At 52.1% G+C, this 22,433-nt stretch overlaps 1 protein-coding gene across 1 annotated transcript in view; it reads right to left on the minus strand.

Annotated features, from left to right (window-relative positions):
- Window positions 1–22,433, minus strand: part of sspo (SCO-spondin) — a 358,698-nt gene that overhangs the window by 313,379 nt on the left and 22,886 nt on the right. Inside the window, 11 exon segments of the mRNA XM_052023421.1 lie at window positions 270–379; window positions 2,423–2,550; window positions 3,197–3,399; window positions 4,613–4,747; window positions 5,742–5,998; window positions 8,038–8,132; window positions 8,946–9,126; window positions 11,867–12,110; window positions 15,411–15,576; window positions 16,275–16,496; window positions 22,227–22,399. Coding sequence (XP_051879381.1) covers window positions 270–379; window positions 2,423–2,550; window positions 3,197–3,399; window positions 4,613–4,747; window positions 5,742–5,998; window positions 8,038–8,132; window positions 8,946–9,126; window positions 11,867–12,110; window positions 15,411–15,576; window positions 16,275–16,496; window positions 22,227–22,399 — 1,914 coding nt within the window.

Genomic DNA, 22,433 nt, shown 5'->3' on the forward strand with positions numbered 1-22,433 from the left:
GGGGGCAAGTTTACAGCAGCCAATTAACCTACCGACAGACGTTGTTGAGATGTGGGATGAAACTGGAGCACCTGTGGGAAACCCACACAGTCACAGGGAGAACGTGCAAACGCCACACAGACAGGATTGAGCTCGGGTCTCTGGAGCTGTGAGGGAGCAGCACTACCTGCTGCACCACTGGCCATCTCCAGTACCTCATGTAGGGAGGTTCACATCCCTCCAGCAACACCACGTGACACGTGACCTTGACCCAGTTACAGAGTACATACGGCAGAGATCCTGTGACCGCCAGCGAACGTACACCCCTCTCTTGTTGCACTCTTCAGCGTAGGCAGCGATGGCTGTGCACAGACACTCACAGTCCCCGCCTGTGTCACACCTGCAGCAAGGACCCAACATGTCAAACAGCAGGTCACCAGCAGCAATTTTTCCCAAAATAATTCATGGGATGATCCAAACCCCTCTTCAGGGACGATGACACTTTCTCCAGGAGTCCGTAACTGGGACTGTTCCAAGGGTGGGGAGTGTTGCAGGAAATGTAACTGGGAGTGGGGAGTATATCCAGGGGTGGGGAGTGTTCCCAGGGTGTAACTGAGAGTGGGGAAGGTGGTCCCAGGACATGAGTGGGGTGGGATACTGTCTTGGTCTCCGCACATAAGGAAGGAGATATTGTGGTAGTGGGAGTGCAGCAGAGGTTCAGCGGATCAATCCCTAGAGTCTTCAGAGGAGTTTAGAAGAATGAGAGGGGATCTCCTTGATGCATACACATTTCTTTCAGATACAATTACAATGTTTAAAAGGTATTTGGACAGGTACTTGGACAAGAAAGTAGAGGGATATGGGCCTAATGTGGGCAACAGGGTCAGCGTAGACAGGAATCACGGACGGTATGGACAAGGTGGACTGAAGGGCCTGTTTCTGTGCTGCACGGTTCTACGATTCTGACAGGGTAAATGTGGGGATGATGCAGGGTGGGGTGTCTACAACAGAATAAGGAGCGGGCTGTTCAAGACTGAGATGAGAAGAAATATCTTCATGCCAAGGGCAGTGCCTTTGGAAGTCGGCAGCCAAGAAGATGTGGAAGGATATGGGGTGAGTTCAGTAACATGGCACTGAGTTAGATCAGCCACGATCTCGTTGAATGGGAGAGCAGGCACGAGGAGCGAATGCCCTCCTGCTGCTCCTTCTAAAGCTGTTCTGTTGACTGGAGGTGGGGGTGGGGTGGTAAGGGTCAGGGGTAAGTGATGAGGGTGGGTGAATGCAAGAACATGAGAAATAGGAGCAGGAGTAGACCATATGGCCCATTGAGCCTGCTCCACCATTCAGTAAGATCATGGCTGATCTGGCCGTGGACTCAGATCCACCTACCTGCCTTTTCCCCATACCCTAATTCCCCTACTATGCAAAAATCTATCTAACTGTGTCTTAACTATATTTAATGAGGTAGCCTCCACTACTTCCCTGGACAGAGAATTCCACAGATTCACTAGTCCCTGGGAAAAGCAGTTTCTCCTCATCTCTGTCCTAAATCCATTCCCCTGAATCTTGAGGCCATGTCCCCCTCATCTCCAATATCAACCTGGTAAACCTCCTCTGCACTGCCTCCAAAGCCAGTATATCTTTCCTCAAGTAAGGAGACCAGAACTGCACGCAGTAGTCCAGGTGCGGCCTCACCAGTACCCTGTACAGTTGCAGCATAACCTCCCTGCTCTTAAATTCAATCCCTTTAGCAATGAAGGCCAACGTTCCATTTGCCTTCTTGATAACCTGTTGCACCTGCAAACCAACTATTTGCAATTCATGCACAAACACTCCCAAGTCCCTCTGCACAACAGCATGCTGCAATCTTTCACCATATAAATAACAACATGATCTTCTATTTTCCCTTCCAAAGTGGATGACATCGCATTTACCAACATTGTGCTCCATCTGCCAGACCCTTGCCCACTCACTTAACCTGTCTATGTCTCTCTGCAGACTCTCCGCATCCTCTGCGCAATTTGCTTTTCCACTCAATTTAGTGTCATCAGCAAACTTAGACACACTGCACTCGGTCCCCTCTTCCAAACTGTTAATGTATATCATGAACAGTTGCAAGCCCAGCACTGACCCCTGCAGCACCCCGCTCACCACTGATTGCCAACAACAGAAACACCCACTTATCGCAACTCTCTGCCTTATATTGGTTTACTAATTGGTGGTATGAGTGAGGGAAGGGGGTGAGGGGTGAGGGGGAGGGATCGGGGTGGGTGGTGAGGGGGATGAGGGGTGGGTGGTGAGGGATGAGGGATGGGTGTAGGTGAGGGGTTAGGGTGGGTGGTGAGGGGTGAGGGATGAGGGAGGGGATCAGGGAGGTTGACAATGTCTGTGAGCTCACAATCGGAGCCCAACCCTGCCGTCCATCACTGCTGGGATCACTCACCCACAGGCGTCGAAGACACACCAGTGGTAGAAGGGTTGGTAGGGCACCTCCAGATGACATGGCTGGAAGAGGCGCTGACTGATGACACTGCAGCGTTTCCGAGCCCAGGTCACACGATGGGGATTCTCCTGAGGATCAGAGAGAGCCAGAGTGTTGGACACCGGGCAGCTTGGACACTGGCACCAGGCCAGCACGTGATGTGTGACTGATGCCATGGCACATGCAAAACATTCAGCACACTAAGCTGAATACATTCAGCATACAAACACAGTCCACAAGTACCGGACACATCACGGACCCCGATAATAGGAGCAGGGAGGGACATCATGGACCCCAATTATGGGGGACGCAACGTCATGGACCCCGATTATGGGGGGGGACACCATGGACCCCAATTATGGGGGGGGGACACCATGGACCCCCCCCCCATGGACCCCAATTATGGGGGATGTACATGGACCCCAATTATTGGGGGGGGGGGTCACACCATGGACCCCAATTATGGGGGGGGGGGGGGGTGGAGAGACACCATGGATCCCAGTCAGGTTTTGGGAGTCCCGGGTGAGATCAAACTGGTGAATGGTTAGTGTTCCTGGAAGGTGCTCCCCCAGTTGGTCTCCATCCTTCAGAGCCAGCTGTCAGAGCTGTCCAGACCTGGGAACGTTGGGCTGGGTGGGAACATTCCCCATAATCTTGGAGTTGCACTGATATCTCACACAGTGCGAGGTCAGGAAGGGGCAGGAATCACCATGGGACAGCCTGTGGATAACTTACAGAGCAGGGCTGCCAGTTATCAACACCCTGAACTTCGGGACAGGTCTGGCTGACTCGCCAGGAATTCCCAAAGCGATTCGCTGTTGCTTCCACTATTCCCTGCCGAGTCATGAAGTCATTCTCTGTGTCCCCGTCGAAGTTACCACACAGCCCACTGACACGACCCTGGAACTGAGACTCCAGCTGCACATATACTCGTGTACCTGTGGAGAGGACACAGAGCGGTGAGACTCACTAACACACAATTCCCTCACTAACAATCTCACTCACACGCTCGTTTATACATGTACACATATGCTCTGGGTGGTAAACAAGGACCTGTCCTCCATAGATGCTACCTGATCCATTGAGTTCCTCCAGCATTTTGTGTGTGTTGATCCATATTCCCAGAATCTACAGTCTCTCATGTCACCAGGATGCTGCCTGGATTCAAGAGTATTAGATACAAGGAGAGGTTGGACAAATTGTTTTCTCTGGAGCGTCGGAGCTGGGGGGATATCTGACAGAAATTTATAAAATTATGAGAAGCATAAATGGGGTAAACAATCAGTGTCTTTTCCTCAGGGTGGAAATGTCAAATACTCAAGGACATGGGTTTAAGGTGAGAGAAGGAAAGTTTGAAAGAAAAGTGTGAGGTAATTTTTGTTTTGAAACACACAGAGTGGTGGGTGCATGGAACACGCTGCCAAGAGGAGTGGTGGAAGCAGATACGATAACAATGTTTGAGAAGCATTGAGACAGACACACAAACAGGCCGAGTATGGAGGGGTACAGACTGTGCAGGGAGATGGTGTCAGTTTGGATTGGCGTCGTGGTTGGTGCAGACATGATGGGCCAAAGGACCTGTTCCTGTGCTGTACTGTTCTATGTGCTCTGAAACACACACACTTTTCCATGTGTATCTGCATGTGCACACTCACATAGTATGCACTCTCTTGAAGGTGCGCGCTCCCTCTCCCACATGCGCGCATACAACAGAAGTACCAACTACTTTAAAAGATGAGAGGCTGGGAAGTGAAGCCTGGGTGTCCATGTACCCCAGTCACTCAACATGAATGTGCAGGGCAGCAGTAGTTATGAAGGTCAAGAGGATTTGAGTGAAGAAGTAAATGTATCTTCCTGCAATTGTGCAAGGACTTAGCGAGCCTGAAGACAGGACGGGTCACCTCGCTAAAAGGATGTACGTACCGTGGCGAGGTTGCAGGAAAGATTTACCAGACTAGTGGCTGGGGCGGTGGGTTTACGAAAAGGGATGGAGGATGAGCTTGCATTCTTTAACACAAAGTGGAAACCAACTGATCTGGGTATCAGTGGACGTTACACTTTCATTCAGTGAGCTGGTGGAACAGCTGACACTTTGCCCGGTGTGGTGACAATGCCCCTGAACTGAAGCCCGCAATCCTGACAAGCACTCACCCCCATCCCAGAGAACCGTCAGTCCCAGCTGTGAGATGACGGCCACGAAGAGCCCAGCCTGGCGCAGAGAGAGGCCGCTGCCGCTGTAGTCTTTGGGAACTCTCACTGCAACACCGTTCACTGTCACGTCCTTCCCTGTGAACAGAGGCAGCACAGACACTTCACCCATGCTGGCCACAGCAGTGTGTACCCCTCCTTCCTCCCAACTCCAACTACCCCCCCCAAACCCCCAACTCCTCTCCCTTCCCCAACTCCCCCTCCCTCTCCCCAACTCCAACTCCCCCTCCCTCCTAATCCCCCAACTCCCCCTCCTTCCCCCAACACCCCTCCACCTCCTTCCCAACTCCCCCTCCTTCCTGTCTCCCTCCCAACTCCGTCCCCCTCCCTCCTTCCCCAAAATTCCCCTTCCTTCCTTTCCCCCAAATCCCCCTCTCCCAACTCCAACTCCCCCTCCCAATTCCCCCTCCTTCCCCAACTCCCTCTGCAACCCAACTCCCTCTCCCTCTGCCTCCTTCCCTAACTCCATCCCCCCAATTCCCCCTTCCTCCACCTCCTTCCCAACTCTCCCTCCCCATCCTTCCTCCCAACTCCCCTCCTTCCTTCCACCCCAGCACCCCCTCCTTCCCAACTCCCCCTCTCTCTGCCTCCTTCCCAACTCCCTCTGCATCCTTCCAAATCTCCCTCCCTCCCCCGCCTCCCTCCCCCACTCCCCCTGCCTCCTTCCCCCACTCCCCCCCTCACTTCCTCCCCTCTGCAAGTCCCTCCATCGTCACTCCCAGCCCTCCACATCTCCTCTCCCTTGAAGCAGCAGTTGCCCTCCAGCTCTCCGGGATCCAGGGCTTTGTCAGTTACACAGTATGATGCAGCTTCCCCGTCCAGTGATCCCCCCCAACCCTCATCACCATCCCACCACTCCTTTACCCCCCTCACCCACTGATTCATCCCCCAAACCCCCCTTCACAACCCAACCCCCAAACACTCCCATCACCCCTGACCCCCACTTAACTCCCACTCCACCCAACCCCACTCACCACCTCACCCTCACCCCCCCCAGACCCCCGCTCATACCCTGGACCCCACCTCACACCTGGACCACCCCCCACCATCACCCCCCCCCGACCCCACTCACCCCTCAGCAGATGGACCAGGGTGGTGCCGATGGCCACGACGATGGATTTGGTGCAGGTGACGCGGCTGGTGCCACAGGGCACGTTCTCGGCGGTGACGGTGAAGAGGCCGCTCTGCTCCTGGGCCAACACGTACTCACAGTCGCCCAGGAAGGTGAACATCCTGCCGTCGAAGGTGAGGTAGTGGGGGTCTCCCGTCGCCAGGCAGGTCCCCGCACATGGCTCCCGGCTGCACCGCCACCTCCGGTCCACACACAGGCTGCCACCAAACACAGGCCAGGGTCAGCAGCGGGCAGCGCAGCACAGCACCCAGGTACATGGACTGGGGGCTGGGCCTGGGGACAAAGACCAGGGACACGGACCCGGGGACAGGGCCCGGCGACAGAGACCAGGGGCTGGGCCCAGGGACAGAGACCAGGTACACGGACTGGAGGCTGGGCCCAGGGACACGGACCTGGGGACATGGACCGGAGCCGGGCGCTGGGTCCAGGGGCCCAGGGACACGGACTGGGGGCTGGGCCCGGGGACAGGGGCCGAGGGCTGGGCCCTGGGGATAGGGACCGGGGCCCGAGGCCTGTGCCAGCTCCCAGGGCCCAGACCGGGGCCCAAAGCCAAGACCTGGGTGTGGGGCCCAGATACTGGGGAACAAAGTCAGGGGGCGTGGGGCGAGATGGGGGGTGGAGGGGGGAGACGGGGGGAATGGGAGATGGGGGAGATGGGATGGGGGAGATGGGACGGAAAGGAGACAGAGAGGGGGTGCAGAGGCCACTACAGAGACCATCCAACCTTGGTACGATTAGTCAGTTTGCAGACGACATGAAAACTCTTGATGAAAACAGTGAGAAGGGTGGAATCAGAATCAGGTTTATGATCACTGACTTGTATATTGAGCAGTTGGTAAACAGGTGGAATTTAATCCCCATGTGCGAGATGATGCACTTTGGATGCCTAGAAAGTGTTGTACATTTACAATGAATGGTAGGGCCTGAGGGAGTATTGAGGAACTGAGGGACCTCAGTTCACAAGTCCAAGGACCACTGAAGGTAGACGGGGTGGTGAAGAAGGTGCATGGGATACTGGTCTTCACTCACCAAGGCACTGAGTATACGAGCAGGCGTTTGTGGTACAACTTCATCAAACATTGATTGCATCTCAGCTGAAGCATTGTGCACATTTCTGGAAGGATGTGATCGCACTGGAGAGGGTCCAGAGGAGATTCGCCAGGATTCACCGACATTTAAGAAACACTTGGGTAGGTACATGGAGGGGTGGGGCTTAGAGGGATATGTGCCAAACACAGGAAATTGGGACTAACTGGGTGCGCACCATGGTCAGCATGGACTGGTTGGGCTGAAGGTCCTGTATCCGTGCTGTATTGCTCTATATTGCCTGCATTGGAGTGTTTCACATACAAGGAGAGACTAGACAGGCCGTTTTCCCTTCAGCTTAGGGGGACCTGATGGAGGTGTACAACATTATGAGGAACATTGATAGGGCAGATAATGAGAAACTTTTTCCCATAACTCAGGTTTAGTATGAGGAGTGAGAGGGTTAGAGAGGATCTGAGAAAATTATTGCCTCCCCCCCCCAAGGGGCATTGGAACACACAGCCTGAAGGGGTGGTAGAGGCAGAGACACTCACAACATTTAGAATCACTCACAACAATTAGAATTATACAGCACAGAAACAGGCCCTTCAGCCCAACTCTCCATGCTGACCAAGTTGTCCACCTGAGCTACTCCCATTTCCCCACATTTGGCCCAGATCCCTCTAAACCTTTCCTATGCATGTACCTGTCTAAATGTCTTTTAAACATTGTAAATGTACCCACCTCTACCTCCCCGTCTGGCAGCTCGTTCCACACACCCATCGCCCTCTGTGAGAAAAACCCACTCCTCCGATTCCTTTTAAATTTCTCCCCCTTACTTAAATCTATGCCCCCTCATCAAGTCCTCCAGTCCCGGTAACATCCTCATGAATCTTTTCTGCACCCTTTCCAGCTTAATTCATACTTCCTATAGCTGAGTGACCACATCTGCGCACAATACTCCAGGTGTGGACTCACCAATGTCATACACAGCTGTAACATGGCGTCCCAACTCTTGTACTCAGTTCCCCGAATGTTGAAGGCCAGCCTGCCAAAAGTCTTCTTCACCACCCTGTCTACCCGTGATGCCACTCCCAGGGAACCGTGTCCCTGTACCCTTCAGTCTCTCTGTTCTCCAACACTCCCCAATGCCCTACCGTGACCCACCACAGTCCAGTCAGCGCCAAGATGTTCTGCAGCCGACACTCACCAGGTGTTGCAGTCCTTACGGATGGTTTGGTTCCTCTGGTACAGGCGGCCATTGTGGCGACATGGGCAGTGTGATGGTGTTACACACCGGTCACCCTGTCAACAAGAGCACAGGCTGACTCATCTCTACCCAAGGGGACATAAACAGGCAGGCACACATGCACACAGGCACACATACAGGCACACAACACAAGTGTGCAGGCAGACACAAGCATGCATGCAGATGCACATATACACACAGTCATGCAGCCATACATATGTACTCAGACACATGTACATACGCAGACACCTGTACGCAGACATGCATAAACACAAATGCACATGTGCAGTGATACAGACACACATAAGCTTCTTGCTGCCTTGGTAAAGTAGCCAGCATAATCAAAAATCCCACCCAGCCATTCTCTCCTCTCCCATTGCACAGAAGATACAAAAGCCTGAAAACACGTACCACCAGGCTCAAGGACAGCTTCTATCCCCGTTATAAGAATATTGAATGGTTCCCTAGTACAATAAGATGGACTCGTCCTCACAATCTACCTCATTACGGCCTAACACCTTATTGTCTGTCTGTAGCTGTGACACTTTATTCTGTATTCTGCTATTGTTTTCCCTTGTACTACCTCAGCGCACTGATGTGATGAAACAATCTGTATGAACGGCATATAAAACAAAGTGTTTCACTGTACCTCGGTACCTGTGACAATCATAAACCAACTTACCAGATAGTTATACAGATACATGTTCACACAACCACACGTAGTCAGACTTGCACAAGCTCATACACACACACACATCCACCCATGTGGACAAGCAAAGACATGCACACAGACACCCATGTGCACCCTGACGTGCCTACACACATGTACAAGCGTACACAGATGCACGGTGATCCCAGCACAGCCCTACCAGCAACACGAGGTCCTCTGGGCATCCACAGCCTTCGAAGGGGTCCAGACAGGTCCTGTCAGCATCAAGTGAGTGACAAGTCTTGGGGCAGGAGTGGAAGGTGTGGACAAGATTATTGGGGCACGAAACGGCCTCGAGACACACCTGGTCAGTGCAGTTCCAAACGCCAGAAGTGCACAAGCTGAAGGAGAATGCAGAGAGCGAAAGGGTTGGTCAGAGAACAGGTTCTACTGAAGTACAGGGCACAGAGGATCTCACGTTACACATTCCCACTCTCTCCACGGCACCTGGTGTCTCAAGGAACACACACAACCCCGGTCACTCTACAGCTGCCTGTGTGGCACAGAAATTCAATGAAACCAACCCTATCCTGCAGATTTAGGAAGCAGGCAACAGGGTGATTTCATCAAACCCCTCACACCACCTTTAAATCCAGGGTCTCCCCTGAACCCCTCACACCTCCCGACCAGCCAGGGTCTCCCGTGAACCCCTCACATCTCCGGACCAATCAGCAGCTTTGTATTGTATTCCCAGGGATGAAAGGTTGATCCCATCCAGAGGCAAGGTGTCAGTTCACATGTAGACATTACTGGCAGTATTTGTTGCCCATCCCACTGCCCCAGCTCTGTAGGATTGGGGAGGGCAGTTAACCACATCACGTCTGTAGACTCGTACAGGCCAGAGTGGGCAAGGATGGCACCGGAAGTCACAGAGTCATTGAGGCGCACAGCATGGAAACAGGATATTTAGTCCACCACGTCCATGCTGACCAGTGGGCACCCATCCACACTAATCCCATCTCCCAAACCTTGGCCCATAACCTTCGATGCCGAAGCAAATCAGGCGTTTGTCTGGACACTCCTTAAATGCTGTCAGTGACCCAACTCCCACCGCGCTCTCAGGCAGTTCATTCCAGATACCACTGCCGGGGTGAGGGTGGTCACCCTCATACCCCCACAGAATCTCTTCTCCTCAGTCTGTTCCTCTCAGAGCGAGATTGATGAAGGTGATCAATGTCTACATCAGTTGGCAGTTTCCCATGGGGGTTGGCACTGAGAATCGGTTATTTATTGAACACAAGTTCCACAACGCACCTCAGTGGGCCTTGACCCCCCTCTGGTGATCAACAACTAATGAGCTTTAACCTCCCCTCTTGTGATCAACAACCATCTACCTGCACCCAGACCATATCCCTCCAAACCCCTCCCATCCATGCACCTATCCAAACTTCTCTTAAATGTTACAATTGAACCGCATCCACCACTTCCGCTGGCAGCTCGTTCCACACTCGCACCACCCTCTGAGTGAAGAAGTTTCCCTTCAGATTTCACATATATTTCACCTTTCACCCTAAACCTATGACCTCTAGTTCCGGTCTCACCCAACCTGAGGGGAAGAAGCCTGCATGCATTCATCCTATCCATAGTCCTCAAGATTTTGTATACCTCTGTAAGATCTCCCCTCATTCTCCTGCGCTCCAGGGAATGAAGTCCCAACCTATTCAACCTATCCTTATAACTTAGGTCCTCAAGTCCCAGCAACATCCATGTAAATTTTCTCTGCACTCTTTCAAGCTTATTGATATCTTTCCTGTAGGTAGGTGACCAGAACTGCACATAATACTCTAAGTTCAGCCTCACAAATGTCTTGTACAACTTCAACACAACATCCCAACTCCTGTACTCAGTGCCCTGATTTATGAAGGTCAAAGTGCCAAAAGCTCTCTTTACGAGCCTATCTACCTGTGGTTTCATTTTCAAAGAACCATGGATCTGTATTCCCAGGTCCCTTTGTTCTACCGCACACCTCAGAGCCCTACCATTCACTGTGTAAGTCTTACCCTGGTTTGTCCTCCCAAAGTGCATCACCTCACACTTGTTTGCATTAAATTCCACCTGTCATTTTTCAGCCCATTTTCCTAGCTGGTCAAGATCACACTGCAAGCTTTGAAAGCCTTCCTCGCTGTCCACTACCCCCCCAGTCTTGGTGTCATCTGCAAATTTGCTGATCCAGTTTACCACATTATCATCTAAATCATTAATATAGATGATAAACAGCAACGGGCCCAGCACCGATCCCTGTGGCACACCACTAGTCACAGGCCTCCAGTCAGCGAGACAACCATCTACTACCACTCTCTGGCTTCTCCTGCTAAGCCAATGTTGAATCCAATTGGCTACTTCATCCTGAATGCCAAGCAACTTAACCTTCTGGACCAGCCTCCCATGCGGGACTACGTCAAAGGCCTTGCTAAAGTCCATATAGACAATGTCCACTGCCTTCCCCTCATCCACCTTCTTGGTAACCTCCTTGAAGAACTCTGTAAGATTGGTGAGACATGACCCACCATGCACAAAGCCATGTTGACTATCCCTAATCAGGCCCTGTTTATCCAAATAATTATATATCCTGTCCCTTAGAATACCTTCCAATAACTTACCACGACTGATATCAGGCTCACCGGCCTATAATTTCCCAGCTTCTCAAGGGGCAGTTAGAGATCAGCAAGAAATAGAGTCTTCAAGTCATACAGCACAGGAATAGGCCCTTCGGCCCAACACCTCTATGCTGACCATCGTACTTGTCTACACCAATCCCATTTACAGCACTTGTTCCCTCTGGACATTGCTGATTCAAGTGCCCTACAGATATTTCCTAAATGTTGTGAGTCCTTGCCTCCTCAGGCAGAATGTTCCAAATTCCAACCTCCTTCTGGGAGAGGAAGTCCTCAGATCCCCACCACACCTCTCACCCCTCACCTTCACCCTTTGCCTTCTGGTCTTGCCAGCAATGTCCAGACCTAGGAAGCTGCGTAAAGCACAGAAGTGGTGCTGATGGGCTGAAGGGCCTGTGCTGTAAGGAGAGGGCTGGAGGTGTGGGTGATGTCGGGACACATCTCCTCTCGGTGGGATGTCACCTACCAAGTATTGCAGCTCTTGCTGATGACCGTTCCAGGGGGGTGCACCACGTCTTCAAGCAGGCAGGAGCACAGGGAGGGGGGGATGCACTGACCCTCGTCGTCCAGCAACAGTCCATCAGGGCAGCTACAGCCGGGCACACAGCCCACCGACGAGGCACAGCCCAGCTCCATCCTCAGGTGCCAGCAGGAACGTCCACATGAGTGGCCACAGTCAGTGTACACACGGCCACCAGAGCACTCAACGGCTGCAGGGAGAACAGGGAACCTGAGTCTGGGGGCCGAGGAGGGAGGGAGAAAGGAGGGAGGTGGAGGGGATGGGGGGGAAGGGTGGAGGTGATGGGGGGGGAGGAGAGATAAAGGGATGGAGGGAGGGATGGTGGAGGGGACGAGAGGGGAGGTGGAGGGGACGTGGAGGAGAAATAGAGGAAGGGAGGCAGAGGGAGAGGAGGGGAGGGGTGGGAGGGGGAGGGGTAGAAGGAGGAGAAGGGGCATGGGAGGAGAGGTGGAGGAAGAGGAGGGAGGGAGGGAGGGTTGTGTATGGAGAAGGTGGAGGGAGGAGTGCTGGGGGTAGGAGGTTGGGGGAGAGGTTTGGCGGTGAAGAGGGGATAGTACGGGAAGGGTCGGTGAAGATGGAGGGCTGACAGTGTGCAGCAGGTCTCTGCCTGAAGCAGGACATGTCAAGCAGCTTTGTCACACCCAGGGCGGGACACTGTGCATTGTGAACCGTGGAATTGTACACCCAGAAGGTTTCCCAAAAGGCCAGGATACTGGGACAGGGAATAATCAGGAAAGCTGACAAGACAGTTACACTGACTGTGAAGGGAGTTGCAGGTAGGATGGTTGGGTTATTAGGGAACAGGTGGGATCACATCGGGAGTAGCGACCCCCCCACACAGGGGGAGTTGTGTTCTTACAAACCGTCTGCACCATAATTTTCCACAACACAAAATCACTTCATGTGCATCAAGAAACATGAGTTGAAATAAAATTCTCTTTATTTTTTGACCCATGTTGTATGAGAGCAAATTTTATTCTGTCTCTCCAATTTTTGGGTTGTGATTTGTGAATTCTGTAAGGGAGAATTTCTGTTACTGCCAGGATCACCTGTACACCTGGTCTCCCTGGCTATGGATGGGCAGTTATGTGTTGAAGCAAGTCAGGGAAGAATTACTCAACTGATCTCACTGGATTGGGAACGTTGTCTTATAACCAATGGTTCAACATTCCGGCATGAAGTGCAGAAGAGTGAGAGGGACTTAATTTAAACCTACCAGATCCTGAGGGGATACAAGAGCCAGAGAGTTATACAGCACAGGAACAAGCTCTTCAGCACAACGCATCCATATCGACCAAAGTGCCTTCCTGAACCAGTCCCATTTATCTGTGTGTGGCCCATATCCCTCTAAACCTTTCCTATCCATGTACCTATTCAAATGTCTTTTAAACATTGTAATTGTCCCTGCCTCTACCACTTCCTCTGAAAGGTCGTTTCGTATACCCACCACCCTGTGTGAGGAACTTGCCCCTCAGGTCCCCTTTAAACCTTTCCCCTCTCACCTCTGCCCTCTAGTTTTGGCCTCCCCTATCCCTACTGCTGATGCTGGAATCTGGAACAAACAGAGCTGCTGGAGGAACTCAGTGGGTCGAGCAGCATCTGTGGAGGCTGACCTTTCTGGTCGAGACCTTGTATTAAGCCAAAATGTGGACCATTCCCGTGCCTCTACAGCTGCCTCCTGCAGCAGTTGGGAATATGAGGGGTGTTGACAAAATAGCTATGGAGATGTTTTCTCCTGTGGGAGAATCCAGAGCTAGGGTCACTGCCAGGGTCACTGCAGGCACGGTAGTGTAGCGGTTGGCGTAACGCTTTACAGCACCAGTTACCCGGGTTCAATTCCGGCCGCTGTCTGTAAGGAGTTTGTACGTTCTCCCCGTGTCTGTGTGGGTTTCCTCCGGGTGCTCCGGTTTCCTCCCACATTCCAAAGATGTATGGGTTAGTTGTGGACATGCTATGTTGCCGCCGGAAGCGTGGCGACACTTGTGGGCTGCCCCCAGAACACTCTACACAAAAGATGCATTTCACTGTGTGTTTTAATGTACATGTGACTAATAAAGAAATCTTATTTTATCTTATAAATGCTGGAAACACTCAGCAAATCAGGCAGCATCTGCAGAGAGAGGAGCAGCGCAACTGTTTCATATCTGAGACATTGTCTGGGAAGGAGAGAATATTTCTATAATTGGTTTATCGTCAAGAAAGGAGATGTCCAACTGTGGTAACTGGGGAGGTCTCCCTGCTGTCAACCACTGGGGAAATTGTCACTGCCTCCTCAGTTCCCCAAATCACAGTGTGGACTCTGTCCATCCAGAGACACTGTGGGCCCGGTCTCCACGGTGCTACATCAGGGAGAAGCTCCAGCTATTGTGGATTCCACCTGTCTTACTGCAACATGGCCATCTGCAGAAATCCCCTCGGTCTAGTGTTGGCTTCACCATGGGATGGACCACGATCCAAACAACGGGCACACAGCAGACCCCATCTCAGGAAAGTCCGCTGTCAGACATGGCTGCACCATCACCCCAACTCCTTTCTCAACCTTTCCTGCCCCAATGTTGCCCTTGATCTCCAACAGACCTCATGCAGGACTGGTCTAATCTTTACTTTTTCACTTTATTTCTACAGCACGGTAACAGGCCCTTCCGGCCCAACGAGCCTGTGCTGCCCAATTACACCCATGTTAACCTACCCGTACACCTTTAGAACATGGAAGGAAACCGGAGCACCCAGAGGAAACCCACACAGACACAGGGAGAACGTACAAACTCCTTACAGACAGCGGCCAGAATTGAACCCTGTAATAGTGTCATGCTAACCGCTACGCTACTGTGCCAGTACAAATCTTCAGGACAAATGGGAACCTGTTCAACCTCCATCATCGCTACAGTTATCCCAACATAACCTCCAGCTGCAGCACATCTGCAGTTATCCCAACGTAACCTCCAGCAGCAGCACACAGACATCTCACACCTGCACATTCCAAGCTACAAACCATCAGCACTGAAACAACCAAGAGAATGGTCCTAACACAACATCTGGAAAAGAAGGCCCTGTACCAACCCACTGTACAACCCTGCCCCCTCATACCAACACACCAGCAAGGCAATGCCCCCACTCACTGAAACACTGAATCTGTTCCTGTCTCCACAGACGCTGCCTGACCTACTGAACATTTCCAGCATTTTGTGTTTTTTTTTCATCTGAACCCCACCCCCCTGCAACACATCAACAATCCTCCCTTTAACAAGGAGCCCAGTTCTGCACAGAGTCAACGTGGGTTTATGAAAGGGTACCTTGTTTGACAAACCAGTGGGAACATTCAGGAATGCAACCAGCAAAATGGACGTACTTAGTGTGTCAGAGAGGCACCCTGACATGGTGGGGGGGGGGGGCGAGGGGGCAGGGGGCAGCGGCAGGGGGTGGACTGGGGCAGGGGAGCATGAGGTGTATACAGGAGGAGGAGTGGGGGATAGAGGAAGTGACTACTCACGGCAGGTGCTGCTGGACCTCCAGTGTACGTGCACACCCTCCTGTGCACACGCCCTCGCGTACGCAGCAACACTCCCACACAGGCAGTCCGTGCCGCCTGCACACCCACACACGTCGTAGAGACACAGGTCATAGTAAGGCTCCACCTCAACCAGGTCATGGCAGGACTGCAGAGAAACCAAGTTAGGCAGGGAGAGAGCCAGAAAGGAGCAGGGGCAAGTTGGAGGGAGGAAAGAGCTCGCTATCTCTTGAACTACACAAGATTGGAATATTCAGTCACAGAGTTGTACAGCACAGAAGCAGGCCCTTCAGCCCATTGCGTCCCTGCTGACCAAGGTATCTACACTAATCCCACATCCTGCACTAGGACTGTACCCACAGTAACTATCTGATTCACCGCCTCTTCTGGTGATATCTCCCACTCTGTGTGAACAGCCTACGCCTCCGATCCCCTTTAAATCTCCTCCCCCTCACCTTAGACCCGTTTTCCTCATTTCTGATACGCCCACCGTAAGAGAAAGTCTCTGACCATCTACCCTATCCCTACCACTCATAACCTTACATAAAGTCCTCAGTCCTGCAGCACTCTCTTGGTTTGGGCTGAGTTCCACACACTGAGCTCGACCGCAGACGGCAGGGTCCCTTATCCACGAACCACAGCTTCTTGTCACATGTCATGAGCAGCATCTGAGGGTGACCCCTGACCCCTTAAGGGTGACCCCTGAACCCCACCACCACCACTCAGAGACCCCTGACCCCCCACCCTGGGTGACCCATGACACCCACTGCCACCAGGTGACCCTTGACACCACCACCAGAATGACCCCTGATGCCCCCACCACGAGGTGACCCCTGACCCCATTACCTGGAAGACCACGCTGCGGAGAACCTGACAGGACTCCTCTGCGAACTCTCGGCGCTGAGCGAAGGTGTTGCAGGGGTCGAGGGTGAGGGAGACGACCTCGGGGCAGCTGACGGATGCTCCAAACTTCTGGATGAAGGCAGTGGGTGTGGTCTCAATGTCACCGAGCGGGGTGAGGAAGTCATCGTTCTGGTTCCAGTTGTAGGTCCCACACAGTCCTCGCACCTGAGGGGGTCCATGATCAGGGGGAGAGCGGTTATTAAATGGGGGGTGGTCAGGGAATGGGGGGGGGGGTCAAAGAATGGGGGGGAGAGAAAGTCTGAATGGGGGGAGTCAGTGAACGGGGGGATGTTGCTGAATGGGGTGTCAGGGAACGGGGTGGGGCGGTCAGTGAACTAGGGGGAATGTGGGGGGAGGGGGCAACACTGGAGGCAGGAGGAGGAGGGATGGGGGGAAATCAGGATGTGGAGGGTGAAGTTGGAGGGTCAGAGGGTAGAGGTGGTGGAGGGTGCGGAGGGTGGGGAGGCGGACAGGTAGGAGGGTGCAGAGGAGGTGAAGGGGCGGTGGAGGGGTGGAGGTGGAAGGTGCAGGAACTATGAGGAGAGGCTGAGGGGAAGAAGTCCATTTGTTCTACAGCCTCCCTCACTCCCTCACCAGCTCACACTCCCGTTGCCTGTCCACACCCAGCTATAGTCTCACTGCCTGTGCCACAGCACCCCTACAGTTGGGGCTTTCACTCCAACCCCAGCATTGACCAGATTCACCATGAACCATTGTCCATCCCTGGGGAACCACAGATCTGTCTCCAGCCCAAGAAACAACTGTTCACCATGCTCCCATCTCTGCACTGTCCACACCGCCAGTGGCCCCACCCCCACGCTGATGCCAGTTACCTGGGGGTCAGAAACCTCTGGGGGGGGGGGGGGGGTGGTCACTGCCACCCACCCATTGACACCAATTCATAGAACATAGAACAGTACAGCACAATACAGGCCCTTCGGCCCACCATGTTGTGCCAACCTTTAAACCACTCCTAAGACTATCTAACCCCTTCCTCCCACATATCCCTCTATTTTAAATTCCTCCATATGCTTATCTAGTAATCCCTTGAATTTGACCAATGTACCTGACTCCACCACCACCCCAGACAGCGCATTCCATGCAACAACCACTCTCTGGGTGAAAAACCTTCCTCTGACATCTCCCTTGAACTTCCCACCCATTACCTTAAAGCCATGACCTCTTGTTTTGAGCATTGGTGCCCTGGGAAAGAGACGCTGGCTGTCCACTCTATCTATTCCTCTCAATATTTTGCATACCTCTATCATGTCTCCTCTCATCCTCCGTCTCTCCAAATAGTAAAGCCCTAGCTCCCTTAGTCTTATCTTCATAATCCATACTCTCTAAACCAGGCAGCATCCTTTCCTGTGCACCCTTTCCAACGTTTCCACATCCTTTCTATAATGAGGCGACCAGAACTAGATACAGTACCCTGTGTGGTCTAACCAGAGTTTTGTAGAGCTGCATCATTACCTTGCAGCTCTTAAACTCAATCCCTTGATTTATGAAAGCTAACACCCCATAAGCTTTCTTAACTACCCTATCCACCTGTGACGCAACTTTCAGGGATCTATGGATATGGACCCCCAGATACCTCTGCTCCTCCACACTACCAAGAATCCTGTCATTAACTTTGTACTCCGCCTTGGAGTTTGTCCTTCCAAAGTGTACCACCTCACACTTCTCCGGATTGAACTCCATCTGCCACTTCTCAGGCCAGCTCAGCATCCTATCAATGTCCCTCTGCAACCTTCGACAATCCTCTACACTATCCACAACACCACCAACTTTTGTGTCATCTGCAAACTTGCCAACCCACCCTTCCACCCCCTCATCCAAGACATTAATAAAAATCACGAAAAGCAGAGGTCCCAGAACCGATCCTTGTGGGACACTACTAGGCACAGCCCTCCAATCCGAATGCACTCCCTCCACCACAACCCTCTGCTTTCTACAGGCAAGCCAATTCTGAAAACACATGGTCAAGCCTCCCTGGATCCCATGCCCTCTGACCTTCTGTAGAAGCCTACCATGTGGAACCTTGACAAATGCCTTACTAAAATCCATGTAGACCACATCTACTACACTACCATCATCGATCTATCTGGTCACCTCCTCAAAGAACACTATCAGGCTTGTGAGACATGATCTACCCTTCACAAAGCCATGCTGGCTGTCCCTGATCAGACCACGATTCTCTAAATGCCCATAGATCCTATCTCTAAGAATCCTTTCCAACAGCTTGCCCACCACAGACTTAAGGCTCACTGGTCTGCAATTCCCTGGACTATCCCTACTACCTTTTTTGAATAAGGGGACAACATTTGCCACCCTCCAATCCTCTAGTACCATTCCCATGGACAACAAGGACTCAAAGATCTAACCAAAGGCTCAGCAATCTCCTCCTTCGCATCATGGAGCAGCCTGGGGAATATTCCGTCAGGCCCCGGGGACTTATCCATTCTAACATTTTCATACAGCTCCAACACATCCTCTCTCTTGATATCATCATGGTCTAGAATATTAACCTTACCAACACTGTCCTCAGCGTCACTAAGGCCCCTCTCCTTGGTGAATACTGAAGAGAAGTATTCATTGAGGATCTCACCCACTTCCACAGCTTCCAGGCACATCCTCCCACCTTTATCCCTGATCGGTCCTACCTTTACTCTCGTCATCCTTCTGCTCTTCCATTAAATGAAAAATGCCTTGGGATTTTCCTTAACCCTACTTGCCAAGGCCTTTTCATGTCCCCTTCTTACTCTCCTCAGCCCTTTCTTAAGTTCCTTCCTTGCTACTCTATATTCCTCAAGAGACCTATCTGATCCTTGCTGCTTACACCTTATGTATGCTGCCTTCTTCCTCCTAACTAGTTGTTCCACCTCTCTCGTCACCCATGGTTCCTTCACCCTGCCATTCCTTCTCTGCCTCACTGGGACAAATTTATCCGTAACATCCTGCAAGAGATCCCTGAACGTCGACCACATCTCCATAGTACATTTCCCTTCAAAAATGTCATCCCAATTCACACTCGCAAGTTCTAGCCTTATAGCCTCATAATTTGCCCTTCCCCAATTAAATATCTTCCCGTCCTCTTTGCTCCTATCCCTGTCCATGACAATGCTAAAGGTTATGGAGCAGTGGTCACTGTCCCCCAAATGCTCACCCACTGAGAGATCTGTCACCTGACCTGGTTCATTACCTTATACCAGATAGAACCATAGAACTATACAGCACAATACAGGCCCTTCGGCCCACCATGTTGTGCCCACCTTTAAACCATGCCTAAGGCTATCTAACACCTTCTTCCCACATATCCCTCTATTTTAAATTCCTCCATATGCTTATCTAACAATCTCTTGAATTTGACCAATGTACCAGCCTCCACCACCACCTCAGGCAGTGCATTCCATGCACCAACCATTTTCTGGGTAAAAAAAAACCTACCTCTGATATCTCCCTTGAACTTCCCACCCATTACTTTAAAGCCATGCCCTCTTGTATTGAGCATTGGTGCCCTGGGAAAGAGGTGCTGGCTGTCCACTCTATCTATTCCTCTCAATATTTTGTACACCTCTGTCATGTCTCCCCTTATCCTCCTTCTCTCCAAAGAGTAAAGCCCGAGCTCCTTTAGTCTCTCCTCATAATCCATACTCTCCAAACAAGGCAGCATCCTGGTAAAATATCCTGGTAAAGATCTAATATGGCACTCCCTCTAGTCAGCCTGTCAACATACTATGGCAGGAATCTGTCCTGTACACACTTAACAAACTCTGCCCTGTCTGAACCTTTGGTACTAAGCAGGTGCCAATCAATACTTGGGAAGCTGAAGTCACCCATGATGACAACTTTGTTATTTTTGCACCTTTCCAAAATCTGCTTCCCGATCTGTTCCTCAGTAACCTTGCTGCTACCAGGGGGCCTATAGAATACTCCCAGTAGAGTAACTACTCCTTTCTCGTTCCTAACTTCCACCCATACTGACTCTAGAGAGGATCCTGCTACATTATCCACCCTGTCTGCAGCTGTAATAGTATCTCTGACCAGTATCACCATCCCTCCTCCTCTTCTCACCCCCTCCCTATCCCTTTTAAAACACTGAAACCCAGGAATATTCAGTATCTATTCCTGCCCTGGTGACAGCCAAGTCTCTGCGAGAGCCACAATACCATAGTTCCATGTACTTATCCAAGCTCTCAGTTCATTTCCCTTATTCCTGATGCTTCTTGCATTTAAGTAAATGCACCTTAGCCCATCCACCTCACTACTTTTGTAGCCTGTACTCTGCTTCTTCTTCCTCAAAGCCTCTCTATATGTTTGATCTGGCTTTACCCCATGCACTCTTTCCACTGACCTACCCCTCTGTTTCCCATCCCCCTTGCAAACTAGTTTAAACCCTCCTGAACCACACGAGCAAACCTGCCTGCAAGGATATTGGTCCCCCTCGAGTTCAGGTATAACTCATCCAATCTGTACAGGTCCCACCTTCCCCAGAAGAGATCCTAATGATCCACAAATCTAAAACCCTCCCTCCTGCACCAACTTCTCAGCCACACATTCATCTGCCATCTCCTCCTATTCCTACCTTCACTATCATGTGGCACTGGCAGCAATCCTGAGACTGCTACCCTCGAGGTCCTGTTCTTCAACCTTCTGCCTAGCTCCCTAAACTCCCTTTTCAGGACCTCATCCCTCTTTCTACCTATGTCATTGGTACCAACATGAACCACGACTTCTGGCTGCTTGCCCTCCCACACAAGAATCCTGTGGACCTGATCAGAGACATCCTGGACCCTGGCACCTGGGAGGCAACATACCATCCGGGATTCTTGCTTATGTACACAGAACCTCCTGTCTGTTCCCCTGACTATTGAGTCCCCCATCACTATTGCCCTCCTCCCTTCCCTTCTGGGCAGCAGGACCAGTCCCGGGGCCAGAGACCTGGCTACTGCCACTTGATCCCTGTAGGTCATCCCCCTCAACAGCATCCAAAGCAGAATACCTGTTTTTGAGGGGAACAGCCTCTGGGGTCCTCTGCACTGTCTGCCTGTCCCCTTTCTCTTTCTCTCCCCTGACAATCACCCATCCATCTGCCTCCTGGAACCTATAAGTACCTGTTCTAAGGGGGGTGACTGCCTCCCGATGCACAGCTTCTACATAACCCTCCCCCTCCCTGATGCTTCGCAGTGTCTGAAGCTGTGACTCCAGCTCATCAATTCTGAGCCAAAGTTCCTCCAACCTCAAGCACTTACTGCAGATGTGGTCACCGTGCACCCCAGCAGGGTCCACTCGCTCCCACATCACGCAGCTGCAGCACATCGCCTTGCCCTCCATCTGAACTAGTTTTTTCTTACCCAGCTGTAGCCTACTTAAAAAGTTAAAACAATAACGGTAAACCTTACCCTTACTTACCAGCTACTTACCTGTGTTGTTGCAGATGGCCTCTGCCTCTTGATGCCAAAGCCTGTTGTGCCAAAGCCACTCACTCTGCCTCTGTCCACTCCGGCAATGGCCGTTCCACTGGACACGACCTCCTTTTTATTGGCCCTTCTAAATTCGCCCGGACCTGTGACATTCTCTCCACATTCCCCCCAGTGCCCCCCCCACATCCACACACGGGGGGGTAATTTACAGCGGCCGATGACCCCACCGACCTGCACATCACTGGGATGTGGGAGGTGGTCACAAGGGGAACATGCAAACTCCACACGGACAGCAGCGGAGGTTGGGGATTGGGCAGGGGCTGGCAGAAGCACTAGCCGCTGAAGTTTTCACCTCACTGGGAAACACATCTCCCCCCTCTGCCCCATGTTTGCCACCACCCCACCCCACCGTGTTACCCCCACCTCTCAGGCTGGCCTGGAGTGACTGCAGCTGACCAGAGGCAGCACTTACCCTGTGGGCGAAGGTGGGCTGCAGAGTGATGTAGGCGGCCGTGAACTCCAGACCCCACAGCAGCTCGACCCCAAAGGAATGAAGCAGGAGGAAGGAAGAGGAGAGCGGCTGTAGTGATAGGTCACTGTTGGTGAAGGGCAGCTCCGTGTCCCGGCCGTTCACACTGACGTCCCCTGTGGAACAGGCAGCAGGTCACCCACTGCACCC

Source organism: Pristis pectinata, chromosome 9 (genome assembly GCF_009764475.1).
Source record: "Pristis pectinata isolate sPriPec2 chromosome 9, sPriPec2.1.pri, whole genome shotgun sequence".
Taxonomy (NCBI): domain Eukaryota; kingdom Metazoa; phylum Chordata; class Chondrichthyes; order Rhinopristiformes; family Pristidae; genus Pristis; species Pristis pectinata.